The following is a 15,643-nucleotide window of genomic DNA, read 5'->3' as shown; positions in this document are numbered from 1 at the left end:
TGGCTGTTTGTGCTTCTTCCCACTAGCGTCTCTGACCGTAGCTGGCGCCAATTGCCGATGACTTCACTTCCGCTACCGCACTTATAGTTTCCTGTTAGCTCTCTCAAAGCGTTTCGTACATGAAAGTACTTTGTCAAGGATGGCTGCTTATCCAGATGGGTCTGTATTTATAATAAAACAAACTTATCTGTCTTTGTTAAAAACAGAAATAATTAAAACAGGTGGTTTGTACATGTTCCCATAGGGTGAAACGGATTCTTCACTGTCAATATTTAAGTATTGCATATAATGTCAAATATTTAAATGCTTCAGGTTTATTTTGTGGATCTTTTCAAGGTATTCTAATATCATTGTTAACATGAGCTTATTTTAGTGATTGATAGTTTGTGATTCTGTAGTAAATGTTTTAACTCTTATCTATATTTAGACCTCGTGGGGTCGATTCAATTGTTTTGGGTGTCGAAAAATCCCGTCTAAACTGGACTGTTTAGTTGTCCAAACAATTGTCACTATTCAATTGTTTGGGTGCACATGCTTGTCACGCACAAACAGACCGGGTTTAACCTCCTAAAACAGCTAAACCTGTGCAAACTAATACTTTTGGACGCCCATTGTGCCGAGCCAGCACACACATTTTATTTTTTTTCTTGCACCTTAGGAGGCTGCGAGGAAAAAAATATGTCCTCCGTGGCTGCTGACTGCCCCGAACGGCAGAACATTTGAAATGCTGCCGTCGGGTGCCATCTAGTGGAAAACCCCAATTAAATCGGCCTATAATTTTTAACCAGAGGTTGTTTTCTGGAGTGGTTGTTGTTGTGGTTGTTGTTTGTTTTTTGTTTTTGTTTTTTTGTTTTTTTTCTCCAACTCTGCTTATTTGCTGTTGGTCACCGGCAGCACTGTAATCCTTTCCTATACTAACGATTACCCAAAAAGGCTTAATAAAGTATTGTAGCAATTTTATGTATATCTATACACATACATTATGCAAGTTATACTTTATATTTTAGCACAGTCATACGCTTCTATTGATTATTTTTGTGATAAATACATGTCAGTAAATGAAGTCACATAATTGCTGTGAGCAGAAATGTAATCTTTATGCAGAGAAGTGATATGTATTGTCTGTGTGCCCCATGTGATACATTCAAGTCTATGCTATGTATCTGTGGAAACATACAGCTGGATATACGTCTGTTGCTTTGCATCAGTCATGCATTTGTATACTGCATCTGCGTACCAATATAGTACACACGTCTATCCAAATTTTGGTGACTCTTACACTTAACGCCTCCTTATGCTCTGGAGAAGTGGAATGAGGAAGGGAGGGGGGCGTGCTCCCATAACTGGTACGCAGGTAGGCCTGATGGCAGAGCACATGCAAATACACACAGAAAGCTACAGTAGATTAAGGGTCTCGTCCACCATCTGAGGCTTTGTTCAGATTAAAGGGAGGAGGATGGGTTGGGGATTCCATTTCTGGGCAGTAGTGTCCCTAGTTGATATCGAAATATTCTCAAGGACATAGCGGTCCGTTCTGTGAACTGTGAGGGGAATCCAATGAAGTTAAGCCAGCACTGGGGAAGTGTAAGTTGTAAAACACCTGTAATAAGAGCATATTGCTCCCTCCAGGAGGGGCGAAGTATGGGGCAATCCCAAGAAATGCAGAATGGTACCTTGCATATTCCTGTGGCACCAGCTTTGAGCAGGAGCCATTTCCTGTAGAGTTTGGTGGGAGTCACAGAGCCCATTCAGTGTGTGTTTTTTTTTTTTTTTTGTTTGCTTTTTTTAATGTGCATTTTGGTGGGGTTGCTGCACCTTGAGGTACGATATATAGATACCCATTGTCTTGGCGTTTAATGTCTGTGAGAGGCCTCTCAGCCATTGCAGTTGGATAGGGGTTTTACTCTGGGAAAGACTAGAGGGGGTATCAGTATGAAATGGGTGGTATTCATGTGACCGGTGGTCACATGACCTCCACCAAAATCCCACCCCGTCACTATCCCGATGGTCGGCATGCCAACCAACAGGGATTATTTCCGTGCATGACATCCATAGAGTGGGAATAGAACCCAGTCGCCACCGAGCCCGCAAGGGTGTTGCTGCACTCGCCCCTCCCCGCCGGGGATCCCGGCGTCTGTATGCTGACCGGCGGTCTCCTGACTGCTGGTCAGCGATACTACACCCGTATGAAATAGTACTTAGGGAGGAGGGAGGAGTTAGTCTATCCAGGATGTGGGCTGGAGGTGAACAAAAAACATTAGGAGTGGTGTGTCCTAGTTCTCATCCTGTGTTGGATCTGGATGTATTTGAAACAGTCTGCGAACAAGAAGCCATATTTTGGTACAGAGGTCAGGGGGAGGATTGAAGTAGGAGAGTACATATCAGCCCCTGCAATGCCAATGAGAGGCATGTAGGTTAGACAACAACTTCTCCAAGGCCTTAAGTGACTAATTTCTTGTAGGCAGAGCATAGTCCAGATGAATTGTAAACTTATCGTCCCACACCTTCACAGTATCGGAGCAATCTCTGTGTCACTGTCCTAAAGATATGAATATGTACCCAATTTCATAAAATGTTCCTCATATTTTATTAATGTACTTCTAAATTAATACCTTCAACTTTTTTTTTTTTTTTTAGCATAATTTCAGTAACGCGATCCTCTTATAACCTATATTTTTACAAGGCAAATAAATAAATATATATTTGTTTTAGTCCAGTGGTTCCCAAACTTTTTTTAATCACAGCGCCCTTGAGCATCAGAATTTTGTTCACGGTGCCCCTAGGTCAAAAGTTTCTTATTGAGAAATTTAGAAAGAAATATTACATTAAAGTAAAATGTGCTTATGTGTCATCCTTAGGGTCAGTTATGTGGTGAGGGTCAAGATTTGCTTCTGTTTGGCTACATATTTTATGACTGGCAGCCACCAGCACTGGTTTTGCCTATATAATTGACCATAAATAATTTGAATTGGTCCTGGACCACCAACCCAAGGCACCCCTGCAAGTGTCCCGAGGCACCCCAGGGAGCCACGGCACACAGTTTGGGAACCACTGTTTTAGTCAGTGCGGTATAATCTTAGCTAATGTGTAGTTTGTACAGTGCATCCAGAAAGTATTGACAGCGCTTCACTTTTTCCACATTTTCCTATGTTACAGCCTTATTCCAAAATGGAATAAATTAATTTTTTCCTTCAAAATTCTACACACAATACCCCATAATGACAATGTGAAAAATGTTTTTTTGTGATTTTTGCAAAGTTATTAAAAATAAAAAAACTAAGAAATCACATGTACATAAGTATTCCGGATGCACTGTATACGTTGCTATTACTGCATGAATGTTAGGGCTTCTTTTGTCTGCCAGTCCGTTCTGTCTATAGCAGAAGGCTTGTGGACATTGGAAAGAAAATGATGGCACTGTAAATACAAAAATGCTGCATAGCTGATCCAAATATCACCAGCATCTACATAACCCCTAATATGTTGTGTACATTTTCTGTCCGGCACTTCTGGATTTTGGCCTACCTTCTTTCTAGTTCTTGGATTCATCCAACTTCCTGGTCTGACAACAGTATGGTGGAAACAAAAGTCTCTCATTGAATAACTGGTTAACTCGCCTACAACTTAATGAACATCATGCTGTTTTTAGGCAACTATTTCTCACTTAAGTTTACGCATGACATCTCCATGTTCTCAGAGGCTTACAAATTCACCATGGGTCTAGGACTGAGCAAATGAAAATAAAGATCTTTCCTCCTATTCCTGCTTCTAGAAGGAACCCATTGTACATCTTTGAGCCCTGCCTCTCTAGAACGTGTAGTAGGTGGAGGCGATAACTGCTCACTGGATTATATGAAGATGAAATCGCCACGGAGAGTACAAAAAGCTAATTTTGTATTTCAAACTGCCACATTCTATTGCATGCACCTTCTTCTATTCAGGGTCTTCCCGATCCTGCTAGAGTGAATTCTAATGCTATTCCTTCATTGCTACTTAAATTGTGTGCTGAAAAAGGGTCTGACAAGTTTGCTTGGAGATCCCTCCATTTGGTCCTTCCAAATTTGATTTTCACCAGATACATAGAAACAAGACTTTGGCAGCAGATAAGAACCACTTGGCCCATCTAGTCTGCCACCATTTCAACCCTATTTGATCCTTCGTTCTTTATAAGGATATTCTTCGGTCTAGCTCCTGCAGCAGGTGGCTTTCTTATCTGCACCAATATATTAATATGTTCATGGAGATGTATAGATTCAAATGTATTCATCACAAATCTGAAGCGCTTTAATACCATCCTGCTGCTGACTGTTACCGTTGAGCTTCCATTTAAGGCATCCCTCCTCCTTCAATCCTCCTGGAGTCTTCCCTCCTTGCTGCAGGATTTGTATGTTGTCCTTTATTTCTGTATATGTGACAGACTATGGAACTGCTGTCCTTCAGCTGTATACTCTACATCCCACTGCCTGCAATGGCCATGTGAATGCTTTCAATACAACAATCTAGTTTGTTCCTCTTTTTGTTTCACTTCCATCCCACCCCCATTAAAATACCTGATTGTCGTCATTCAGCTGTGGACTTTTTTTTATGGACGTCTCCTGATTTGGAATGTATTAAGTACTGCCGGCTTTGGAGCTGGTTAAGGTCTCATCCACATGGGGGGTCGATTCAATTATCCGACAGTTGAATAACGCCGGTAATTAGCTCCCGGTGCTATTCAATACAGTGCCAAGTGACACTCTATTGTTGGGAATTCTTCTCTTACCCCCGGGGGATGAGAGAGGAAATCTGATAAAAGTGCTTCTGTGCGGCCGGCGCGATGCTGATTCTGCTGGGAATCAGCATCGCGCCGGGGTTTTAAGTCGGAGAATGCTCGTTCTCCAGACAAATCAACCTGTTAAATCCGGGAGAACGGGCATTCATGAGCATGAGCTGAATTGAATAGCGACGAGCACTAATTCCCGGCGCTATTCAACTGTCGGAGAATTGAATCGACCCCATGGAGTGGGTATTTACGCACGCACTACATTTATCATGAACAGTCTTCAGGGTTATTTATCAGACACTGCAGATCTCCTATTCAGCTCGATCCTCGGTCTGCGTTGTTACACAAAAGCGGAAAAGCTCTTTAAAAATCATGATTCCGCTTTGGCAGCTCATACATTCCTGGCCACTCGCTGTTGTCTGATTTACAAATAGAGATCCACCATTCATATTGGAATTACAATCTCTCCTATGGAAGTGTCGAGAGTCTCCCTGAATGCCACTTGTAATGCCTTCCTATCTGCATGAAGTACACTGAGGGGGATGTAGTTGACATCATGACGTACGGGATCCCGGCGGTCAGAATGCAGACAATAGAATCCCGAACGTATGTATGCCAGGGAAAGTAAGGGTTAGGGATGGGAGTGTTATGGTTATGCTGCGGGAGGAGGGTTAGGATTAGTTTAGTTGAGTGCCCCTGTTAGGAATATAGGCATTCGAGATGCCGGTGTCCGAATTCTGACCTCTGGCATCCTGACTGCCGGTATCCCCTACCCAACCCCCCTGGAGGATACAATCTCCCTGAGGAATTTGTCACATGGCCTTCCTAGCAGAGGTCTCCATTAGGGGGCAGCCATGGGTCGCTGTGTCATGGTTTTACATTTCCATAATAAAAATAAAACTATGAGAAACAGACAGGAAAGTTGGACGAAGCCTACACAATGGTCTGGGAGCTGCACCGGCTTTATTTCAGTGATTTTATTTTTTTATTTTCTTCAGTAGTGCACTGACTCATAGGGATTGCATAGTCTCAGTTGGGATCTGGAGCATGTAACACTGTATGATATTTAAAGAAACTTGACACCCACCATATTGCCCCTAAGAATAAATAAATCCATAGTGATGATGCATCAGCTGTGTCTCCTGTGTTGTCTACGTTCTCTTCTGCTACTCATGTCTTATTTATATTGTTATAGTTACGTGGAAAAGTTCACCGACTTCCTCCGGCTCTTTGTTAGTGTCCACCTGAGAAGGATCGAGTGTAACGCCCAGTTCCCTGTGGTTGAGTTCCTGGCACTACTATTCAAATACACCTTTCACCAGGTACCACAGACTCTTACATCCCGTACCTCCCATAGAGACTGGTGTGTAAGAAAATATTGTGTTCTCCTGCCCCACCCCTAGTGGTTATGCTCTGATGTGAGGACTCTGTAGTTACACTTGTTTTAGTTTCCTATATGTTGTATGTCTCCACAGCCCTCACATGAAGGTTACCTCTCATGTCTAGATATCTGGGGGCTCTTTCTAGACTATCTGACCAACAAGATAAGGAACCGGCTAGAAGACAGAGAGGCCATCATCAGCAGGTGAGGGCCTCTGAGTCCAGTCTGTTGGTGTGTGTATCCAAATCCTGGGAACAATCTATATACCATACTCTGTCCGCCCGCAGGTACGAAGACGCCCTGGTTCTGCTGCTCTCCGAGGTGCTGAATCGAATCCAGTTCCGCTACAATCAGAGCCAACTGGAGGAACTGGATGACGAAACGCTGGATGATGATGTAAGTAGGGCTTGTGCAAAGGGAGATAGGTGAAAACATCAAATACAAGTCAAAGCAAGTCTCCTGAGTACAGTTTGTGGGAATGGCGGGTTAGGTTCACGGGTGTCTTGTTTGCTGATGTGTGGGCGAGAGATTGGACATCATTGTCTTCAGGGTGTAAGATCTTGGTCATAAATGTAATGTATGGATTTGTACTAAGACCCTCTCTGCAGTTTCCCATACTGACTTGTGTGTTTCATCTTCTCCCACAGCAGCAGACTGAGTGGCAGAGATACCTACGTCATAGCTTGGAAGTGGTAGCCAAAATCATGGAGCTGCTCCCCACCCATGCCTTCACTACACTGGTAATAGTCTGATTATTTCCTCCATTCAGAGTCATGTTTAACAAAGTTAAGTTGCTATTTAGGCCTTTTTGGCTGCAAATTGCAGCTTGTGATCTGGAAAAGACAATTGCCTGAGAAGGGGAATTGGGCTTCAGCTATTTCGGACTTGAAATCAATCAGCTGTCTCTAGAAATCTGTCCACGCACCGTTCTAGACCAGTCTGACATTGGCCATGCCTGAGCACATTTACTGTATGTTCCTGTAAGTCACAGTGCATCCCCCACAGCTGCTTATAGAAGGAGGAACGGGAAATCCATAGTGACAGCATAAAAATAGAAAGGTTTTCCATTATGATCCAGTGTCGGGAGATGGGCGGCACTGACTCGTCTCCGTCTCTCTACTGAGACTTGTAAGACTATCATGCTCTGAATTAGCAGTGTTTCTCCTGCCTATATTATCCAGTCCGTGCATAGGCGACCCAAATTATTATTATTTTACTTACATAACCTTGGAGTCCCTTATGCTTCCAGTTAATAGTTGCAAGTAATAGTTAAAAAAAAATAAAAATCTGCATTTATGTATCTCTAAAGTTTTTTTTCTATACTTTGTGTTCTATACTCGCCGCCTGGTTTTTATGTTGCTACAGCTACTTTTTATATTGTAATTTCTCTAACGTCCTAGTGGATGCTGGGGACTCCGTAAGGACCATGGGGAATAGCGGGCTCCGCAGGAGACTGGGCACTCTAAAGAAAGATTCAGTACTATCTGGTGTGCACTGGCTCCTCCCTCTATGCTCCTCCTCCAGACCTCAGTTAGAATATGTGCCCGGCCGAGCTGGGTGCTCCTAGTGGGCTCTCCTGAGCTTGCTAGAAAAAGTATTTTGTAAGGTTTTTTGTTTTCAGAGAGCTTCTGCTGGCAACAGACTCTCTGCTACGAGGGACTGAGGGGAGAGAAGCAAACCTACTCACGGCAGCTAGGTAGCGCTTCTTAGGCTACTGGACACCATTAGCTCCAGAGGGATCGAACACAGGTACCTAACCTTGATCGTCCGTTCCCGGAGCTGCGCCGCCGTCCCCCTCGCAGAGCCAGAAGAACAGAAGCAGCAGAAGCATGAAGACATCGAAATCGGCGGCTGAAGACTCCTGTCTTCACTTAAGGTAGCGCACAGCACTGCAGCTGTGCGCCATTGCTCCCACAGCACACCGCACACTCCGGTCACTGTAGGGTGCAGGGCACAGGGGGGGGCGCCCTGGGCAGCAATTAAGTACCTTTTTTGGCAAAAAGAGGCATATATACAGTCTGGGACTGTATATATGCCAGAGCCCCCGCCATTTTTTATACATTAAAGCGGGACAGAAGCCCGCCGCTGAGGGGGCGGGGCCTTCTTCCTCAGCACACCAGCGCCATTTTCTCTTCACAGCTCCGCTGGAAGGACGCTCCCCAGGCTCTCCCCTGCAGTATTCGGGTGCTTTAGAGGGTAAAAAAGAGAGGGGGGGCACATAAATTTAGGCGCTATATATATATATATATATATATATATATATATATATATATATATATATATATATATATATATATATATATATATATATACCGAGTGTATTTCCAGACCACAGCACACCAAGAATAATCATGCTTATTCTTGGTGTGCTGAGCAGATGTCTCCTGGGTTGTCTTGAAAAAGGCTTGCTTAAGCCGAAACGTCGACATTATGAATTGACTCTGATGCACCAATAAATCCTTTAAATTGAAGTTGGACTGGTGAGTGCCCTCTATTCTGGATCTGTGGTCTGGAAATACATTCGGTATATGTGGATGTCCCTACTTGGGCTTTCTTGAGGAGCACCCCTATGGTGACTATTGACTGCTGTGAGTGCGGACATTACAAATTGATATATATATATATATATATATATATATATATATTTATTAACAGCAGCTACAGGGTAAACACTAAGGTACTGTGTAATCCCTGGGTGATATAGCGCTGGGGTGTGTTCTGGCATACTCTCTCTCTGTCTCCCCAAAAGCCTTTTGTGGGGTCCTGTCCTCAGTCAGAGCATTCCCTGTGTGTGTGCTGTGTGTCGGGTACGCCTGTGTCGACATGTTTGATGAGGAAGGATACGTGGAGGCAGAACAAGTGCAGCTGAGTGTGGTGTCGCCGCCGACGGTGCTGACACCTGATTGGATGGCTATGTGGAAGGTGTTAAATGATAATGTAAGCTCCTTGCATAACAGATTGGATAAAACTGTAACCGGGGGACAGGCAGTATCTCAACCCATGCCTGCTCCTGCAGCGCAGAGGCCGTCAGGGTCCCAAAAGCGCACACTATCCCAGGTAGTTGACACAGATGTCGACACGGAATCTGACTCCAGTGTCGATGCCTAAAATGACTAAAGCCATCCGCTACATGATTGTAGCTATGAAGGATGTATTACACATTTCTGAGGAAAATCCTGTCCCTGACAAGAGGATTTATATGTATGGGGAGAAAAAGCAAGAAGTGACTTTTCCCCCTTCCCATGAATTAAATGAATTATGTGAAAAAGCGTGGGATTCCCCTGACAGGAAGGTGATAGTTTCCAAGAGATTACTCATGGCGTATCCTTTCCCGCCAACGGACAGGTTACGCTGGGAATCCTCCCCTAGGGTAGACAAGGCGTTGACACGCTTGTCTAAGAAGGTGGCCCTGCCGTCTCCGGATACGGCCGCCCTAAAGGATCCTGCTGATAGAAAGCAGGAAGCTATCCTGAAGTCAGTTTATACACATTCTGGCACACTGCTGAGGCCAGCAATTGCTTCGGCCTGGATGTGTAGTGCGGTAGCTGCATGGACGGATTCTCTGTCTGAGGAGTTAGATACCCTGGACAGGGACACTGTTCTACTGACCCTGGCACATATCAAGGACGCGGTCCTATATATGCAGGATGCCCAGAGGGACATTTGCCTGCTGGGCTCTAGAGTTAACGCTATGTCCATTTCTGCCAGAAGGGTCCTGTGGACTCGGCAATGGACAGGGGATACCGACTCTAAAAAAACACATGGAGGTTTTACCTTACAAGGGTGAGGAATTGTTTGGGGACGGTCTCTCGGACCTAGTTTCCACAGCTACGGCTGGGAAGTCAAATTTCTTGCCTTATGTCCCTCCACAACCTAAGAAAGCACCGTATTACCAAATGCAGTACTTTCGTTCTCAGAGGAGCAAGAAGGTCAGAGGTGCGTCCTTTCTTGCCAGAGGCAGGGGTAGAGGAAAAAAGCTGCACCACGCAGCTAGTTCCCAGGAACAAAAGTCTTCCCCCGCTTCCACTAAGTCCACCGCATGACGCTGGGGCTCCACAGGCGGAGCCAGGAGCTGTGGGGGCGCGTCTCCGACATTTCAGCCACCAGTGGGTTCGCTCACAGCTGGATCCTTGGGCTATACAAATTGTGTCTCAGGGATACAAGCTGGAATTCGAGGTGATGCCCCCTCACCGTTGCCTAAAATCGGCCTTGCCAGCTTCCCCCATGGAAAGGGAGATAGTGGTGGAAGCAATTCACAAACTTTTTCTCCAGAAAGTGGTGGTAGAGGTCCCCCCCCCCCCCTTCAACGGGGAAGGGGCTACTATTCCACTATGTTTGTGGTACCGAAACCGGACGGTTCGGTCAGACCCATTTTAAATTTAAAATCCCTGAACTTTTATCTGAAGAAATTCAAGTTCAAAATGGAATCGCTCAGAGCGGTCATTGCAAGCCTGGAGGAAGGGGATTTTATGGTGTCTCTGGACATCAAGGATGCTTACTTGCATGTCCCCATTTATCCGCCTCATCAGGAGTACCTCAGGTTTGTGGTACGGGACTGTCATTACCAATTCCAGACGTTGCCGTTCGGCCTGTCCACGGCACCGAGAGTTTTTACGAAAGTGATGGCGGAGATGATGGTGCTCCTTCGGAAGCAAGGGGTTACAATTATCCCATACTTGGACGATCTCCTCATAAAGGCGAGGTACAGGGAGCAGTTGCTGATCAGTGTAGCACACTCTCAGGAAGTGTTGCGTCAGCACGGCTGGATTCTGAACATTCCAAAGTCGCAGCTGATTCCTGCGACGCGTCTGCCCTTCCTGGGCATGATTCTGGACACAGACCAGAAGAAGGTGTTTCTCCCGGAGGAGAAAGCTCAGGAGCTCGTGACTCTGGTCAGAGACCTCCTGAAGCCAAAACAGGTGTCTGTGCATCACTGCACACGAGTCCTGGGAAAGATGGTGGCGTCTTACGAAGCCATTCCCTTCGGCAGGTTCCATGCGAGGATCTTTCAGTGGGATCTGCTGGGCAAGTGGTCCGGATCGCATCTTCAGATGCATCGAATGATCACCCTGTCCCCCAGGGCCAGGGTGTCTCTTCTGTGGTGGCTACAAGGTGCTCACCTCCTCGAGGGCCGCAGATTCGGCATACAGGACTGGGTCCTGGTGACCACGGATGCAAGCCTCCGAGGGTGGGGGGCAGTCACTCAAGGAAGAAACTTCCAAGGGTTGTGGTCAAGTCAGGAGACTTGTCTGCACATAAATATCCTGGAGCTAAGGGCCATATACAACACCCTGAGTCAAGCGGAGCCTCTGCTTCGAAACCAACCAGTGCTGATTCAGTCAGACAACATCACGGCAGTGGCCCATGCGAACCGCCAGGGCGGCACAAGAAGCAGGGTGGCAATGGCAGAAGCCACCAGGATTCTTCGGTGGGCGGAGAATCACGTGCTAGCACTGTCAGCAGTGTTCATTCCGGGAGTGGACAACTGGGAAGCAGACTTCCTCAGCAGACACGACCTCCACCCGGGAGAGTGGGGACTTCATCAGGAAGTCTTCACGCAGATTGCAAATCGATGGGAACTGCCACAGGTAGACATGATGGCGTCCCGTCTCAACAAAAAGCTAAAAAGATATTGCGCCAGGTCAAGGGACCCTCAGGTGATAGCTGTGGATGCACTAGTAACACCGTGGGTGTTCCAGTCGGTCTATGTGTTTCCTCCTCTTCCTCTCATACCAAAGGTGCTGAGAATTGTAAGAAAAAGAGGAGTGAGAACAATACTCATTGTTCCGGATTGGCCAAGAAGGACTTGGTACCCGGAATTGCAAGAAATGCTCACAGAGGACCCGTGGCCTCTGCCTCTCAGACAGGACCTGTTACAACAAGGGCCCTGTCTGTTCCAAGACTTACCGCGGCTGCGTTTGACGGCATGGCGGTTAAACACCGGATCCTAGCAGAAAAGGGCATTCCGGAAGCAGTCATTCCTACGCTGATAAAGGCTAGGAAGGACGTGACAGCAAAACATTATCACCGTATATGGCGAAAATATGTTGCTTGGTGTGAGGCCAGGAAGGCCCCTACAGAGGAATTCCAACTGGGTCGATTTCTGCACTTCCTACAGTCGGGTGTGACTTTGGGCCTGAAATTAGGGTCCATAAAGGTCCAGATTTCGGCCCTATCCATTTTCTTTCAAAAAGAACTGGCTTCACTTCCTGAGGTTCAGACGTTTGTTAAGGGAGTGCTGCATATTCAGCCTCCTTTTGTGCCACCAGTGGCACCTTGGGTTCTTAACGTGGTGTTGAGTTTCCTGAAATCCCACTGGTTTGAGCCACTTAAGACGGTGGAACTAAAGTTTCTCACGTGGAAAGTGGTCATGCTGTTGGCCCTAGCCTCGGCTAGGCGTGTGTCAGAATTAGCGGCTTTGTCCTGTAAAAGCCCCTATCTGGTTTTCCATATGGACAGAGCAGAATTGCGAACTCGTCCGCAGTTTCTGCCAAAGGTGGTGTCAGCTTTTCATCTGAACCAACCTATTGTGTTGCCTGCGGCTACTCGTGACTTGGAGGTTTCCAAGTTGCTTGATGTAGTCAGGGCTTTGAAGATCTATGTTGCCAGGACAGCTGGAGTCAGGAAAACTGACTCGCTGTTTATTCTGTATGCATCCAACAAGCTGGGTGCTCCTGCTTCAAAGCAAACCATTGCTCGCTGGATCTGTAACACGATTCAGCAGGCTCATTCTGCGGCTGGATTGCCGCATCCAAAATCGGTAAAAGCCCATTCCACAAGGAAGGTGGGCTCTTCTTGGGCGGCTGCCCGAGGGGTCTCGGCATTACAGCTTTGCCGAGCTGCTACTTGGTCGGGTTCAAACACATTTGCAAAGTTCTACAAGTTTGATACCCTGGCTGAGGAGGACCTTGTGTTTGCTCATTCGGTGCTGCAGTCATCCGCACTCTCCCGCCCGTTTGGGAGCTTTGGTATAATCCCCATGGTCCTTACGGAGTCCCCAGCATCCACTAGGACGTTAGAGAAAATAAGAATTTACTCACCGGTAATTCTATTTCTCGTAGTCCGTAGTGGATGCTGGGCGCCCATCCCTAGTGCGGACTTTCTGCAATATGTGTATATAGTTATTGCTTGATAAAGGGTTATGTTATGTTGGCATCCATTGGTTGATGCTCTGTTGTTTGTTCAGACTGTTAACTGGGTAAGTTTATCACAAGTTATACGGTGTGATTGGTGTGGCTGGTATGAGTCTTACCCTGGATTCCAAAATCCTTTCCTTGTAATGTCGGCTCTTCCGGGCACAGTTTCCTTAACTGAGGTCTGGAGGAGGGGCATAGAGGGAGGAGCCAGTGCACACCAGATAGTACTGAATCTTTCTTTAGAGTGCCCAGTCTCCTGCGGAGCCCGCTATTCCCCATGGTCCTTACGGAGTCCCCAGCATCCACTACGGACTACGAGAAATAGAATTACCGTGAGTAAATTCTTATTTTTTCCATTTCCCTCAGTTTGCTGCCCTGCAAGAGAACCTAGAGGTCTATCATGGGTTGCAACGGTGTATAGTGAACACGGGGGCAGGTATGTATTACTGGCACAGGCTTGATCACATGGCTTGTTACATGCTATTATTTTATTGGGCAGTGTAGAGGACAGTCTCTGGATAGCACAGTGGTTACTATTGCTACCCTGGAGCACCGGGACACAAGGCTCAAATCCAACCAATATTCTATCTACATGGTGTATGTATGTTTGTGGTTTCCGGTGTTGGTCATGGCACGTATCACACCTACCGCTCGCTTGGCCGCAGTTTGTGTGCATCTGTGTTACGGACTGCATTGTAAGCTCTACGGAGGCTGGGACTGGTAAATTTTTACAGAGGGACAACAGAGAATATTTAGGGTGACAGTAAGAATAGTGGACGCATGATTTCTAGTATATTTTGACTGATTGGGGTCTCTAGAATTATTTTTAGTGCTAGTATTTGATGGTATTGTTATCGGTGGAAGGAGATGGCGATTCCTCCATGTGGGATAATGTGGGAAATGAAGGAGTAGAATTTTGTATTGCGTATGGGATATATTCTGAGCAGATGGAACCAAGAGGACTTTATATGGACTGAATGTGAGGGCACAGAAGAAAGCAGAGAGTTCCTTTCCTTCTATTACAAGTGAACGCTGCCCTTGCTTGCTGTCCTTAGACAAAGTGATATATCTTCCTTCCATAGTCTCCATTAGAGACATGTTACATGCTGGCTATATTTTAAACACATGCAGAGTACTGTCCTAGAGGTTACTCCCGAGCACTAAGGTATTAGAGTGCTGCCGTTGTACTCGCTTAGCCCAAATTGTTGAAACTTACATTGCTTTCTAAGGAAGTATTTGCTCAGGGTTTGGTTTGATTAAAGTCGTAGTTTATTTAAATACCTCCTATTAGAAATTTGCTGTTTGAGAACAGCCCCCATATCCGAGCGCTGCTTTGTGGGATAGATGTTGCCTAATAAATGCAAACGTTTTCCACCATTTATTATCCGTTACCGTTTGATCACAGATGTTGCTGTTAAATAGAAAATGCTGAATGTGTGCGGCATTTGTTTCAGGTCGTGTATTACCTGGAACTAAAAGAAATACATAGCCGGGTTGGAGTCTCCCTGTATGATGGCCCTGCGAAGGGCACATATAGGCTACATTTGTGCCATGGTGATCAGAGTAGGCAAATTGATACATGTCTGTCCCCACAGACCAGCGTCTCAATGTGACTGGAGAGAACGACTGCCGCCGGTTACACTGCTCTCTGCGGGACCTCAGCTCCCTACTCCAAGCGGTGGGGAGGCTCGCCGAGTATTTCATCGGAGATATGTTTGAAGCGCGTTTCAATGATGCCCTAACTGTAGTGGAAAGGTAATGGCTAATGCAGATTCACGTCACCTCAATCACAGATAGGATTGACGTACTCATCTGTCCTCTCCATCCCCCTTCCCCAGGTTGGTCAAAGTTACGTTCTATGGCTCCGAGATGAAACTGTACAATATGGAGACTGCCGTGCCATCTGTGTTGAAGCCAGACCTTGTGGATGTGTGAGTGTCTCTGATGTTGACCATATACGAGTGTCTCGTAGTTTGCCCAAGTTTACAAAGTTATGGTGTCTCAAGGCCAGCCCTGTACGTTCATACTTGGTGTGTACGGTACAGGCTGTAGTAATTAATAATAATAATGCTAATTAATAATACTCGTAAGTTTATTCCCACCAGCAGCAAAAAAAGGAATAAAAATCCCAAACCAATGTGGTTTAACAAAAATATAAAGGAATTAATGGACAAAAAAAGACGAACATTTAAAAAATACAAATCTGAGGGGGATGCAGTCATTTCAACACTGAGGACTGTAACAAAATATGCAAAAAAGGAATGAGTGGCTAAAGTAGAAACTGAATGACTAGTAGCAAAGAAAAGCAAAGCGAATCCCAATTTTTTTTTTTTAAGTACATCAACAGTAAGAGACTAAAGAAGA

The 15,643-nt window shown here is 45.7% G+C and overlaps 1 protein-coding gene across 1 annotated transcript in view; it reads left to right on the top strand.

Moving 5' to 3' along the window:
* Nucleotides 1-15,643, top strand: part of XPO6 (exportin 6) — a 92,140-nt gene that overhangs the window by 61,170 nt on the left and 15,327 nt on the right. The window contains exons 8-14 of the mRNA XM_063934774.1: nucleotides 5,958-6,084; nucleotides 6,238-6,347; nucleotides 6,431-6,539; nucleotides 6,791-6,883; nucleotides 13,646-13,715; nucleotides 14,875-15,034; nucleotides 15,118-15,210. Of these exons, the coding sequence (XP_063790844.1) occupies nucleotides 5,958-6,084; nucleotides 6,238-6,347; nucleotides 6,431-6,539; nucleotides 6,791-6,883; nucleotides 13,646-13,715; nucleotides 14,875-15,034; nucleotides 15,118-15,210 (762 nt within the window). The remainder of the gene's footprint in view (nucleotides 1-5,957; nucleotides 6,085-6,237; nucleotides 6,348-6,430; nucleotides 6,540-6,790; nucleotides 6,884-13,645; nucleotides 13,716-14,874; nucleotides 15,035-15,117; nucleotides 15,211-15,643) is intronic.

The sequence above is a fragment of the Pseudophryne corroboree genome, chromosome 7 (genome assembly GCF_028390025.1).
Source record: "Pseudophryne corroboree isolate aPseCor3 chromosome 7, aPseCor3.hap2, whole genome shotgun sequence".
In the NCBI taxonomy this organism is placed as follows: domain Eukaryota; kingdom Metazoa; phylum Chordata; class Amphibia; order Anura; family Myobatrachidae; genus Pseudophryne; species Pseudophryne corroboree.
The sequence above is the reverse complement of the archived record's forward strand: the minus strand, read 5'-3'. Positions and strand labels throughout refer to the sequence as shown.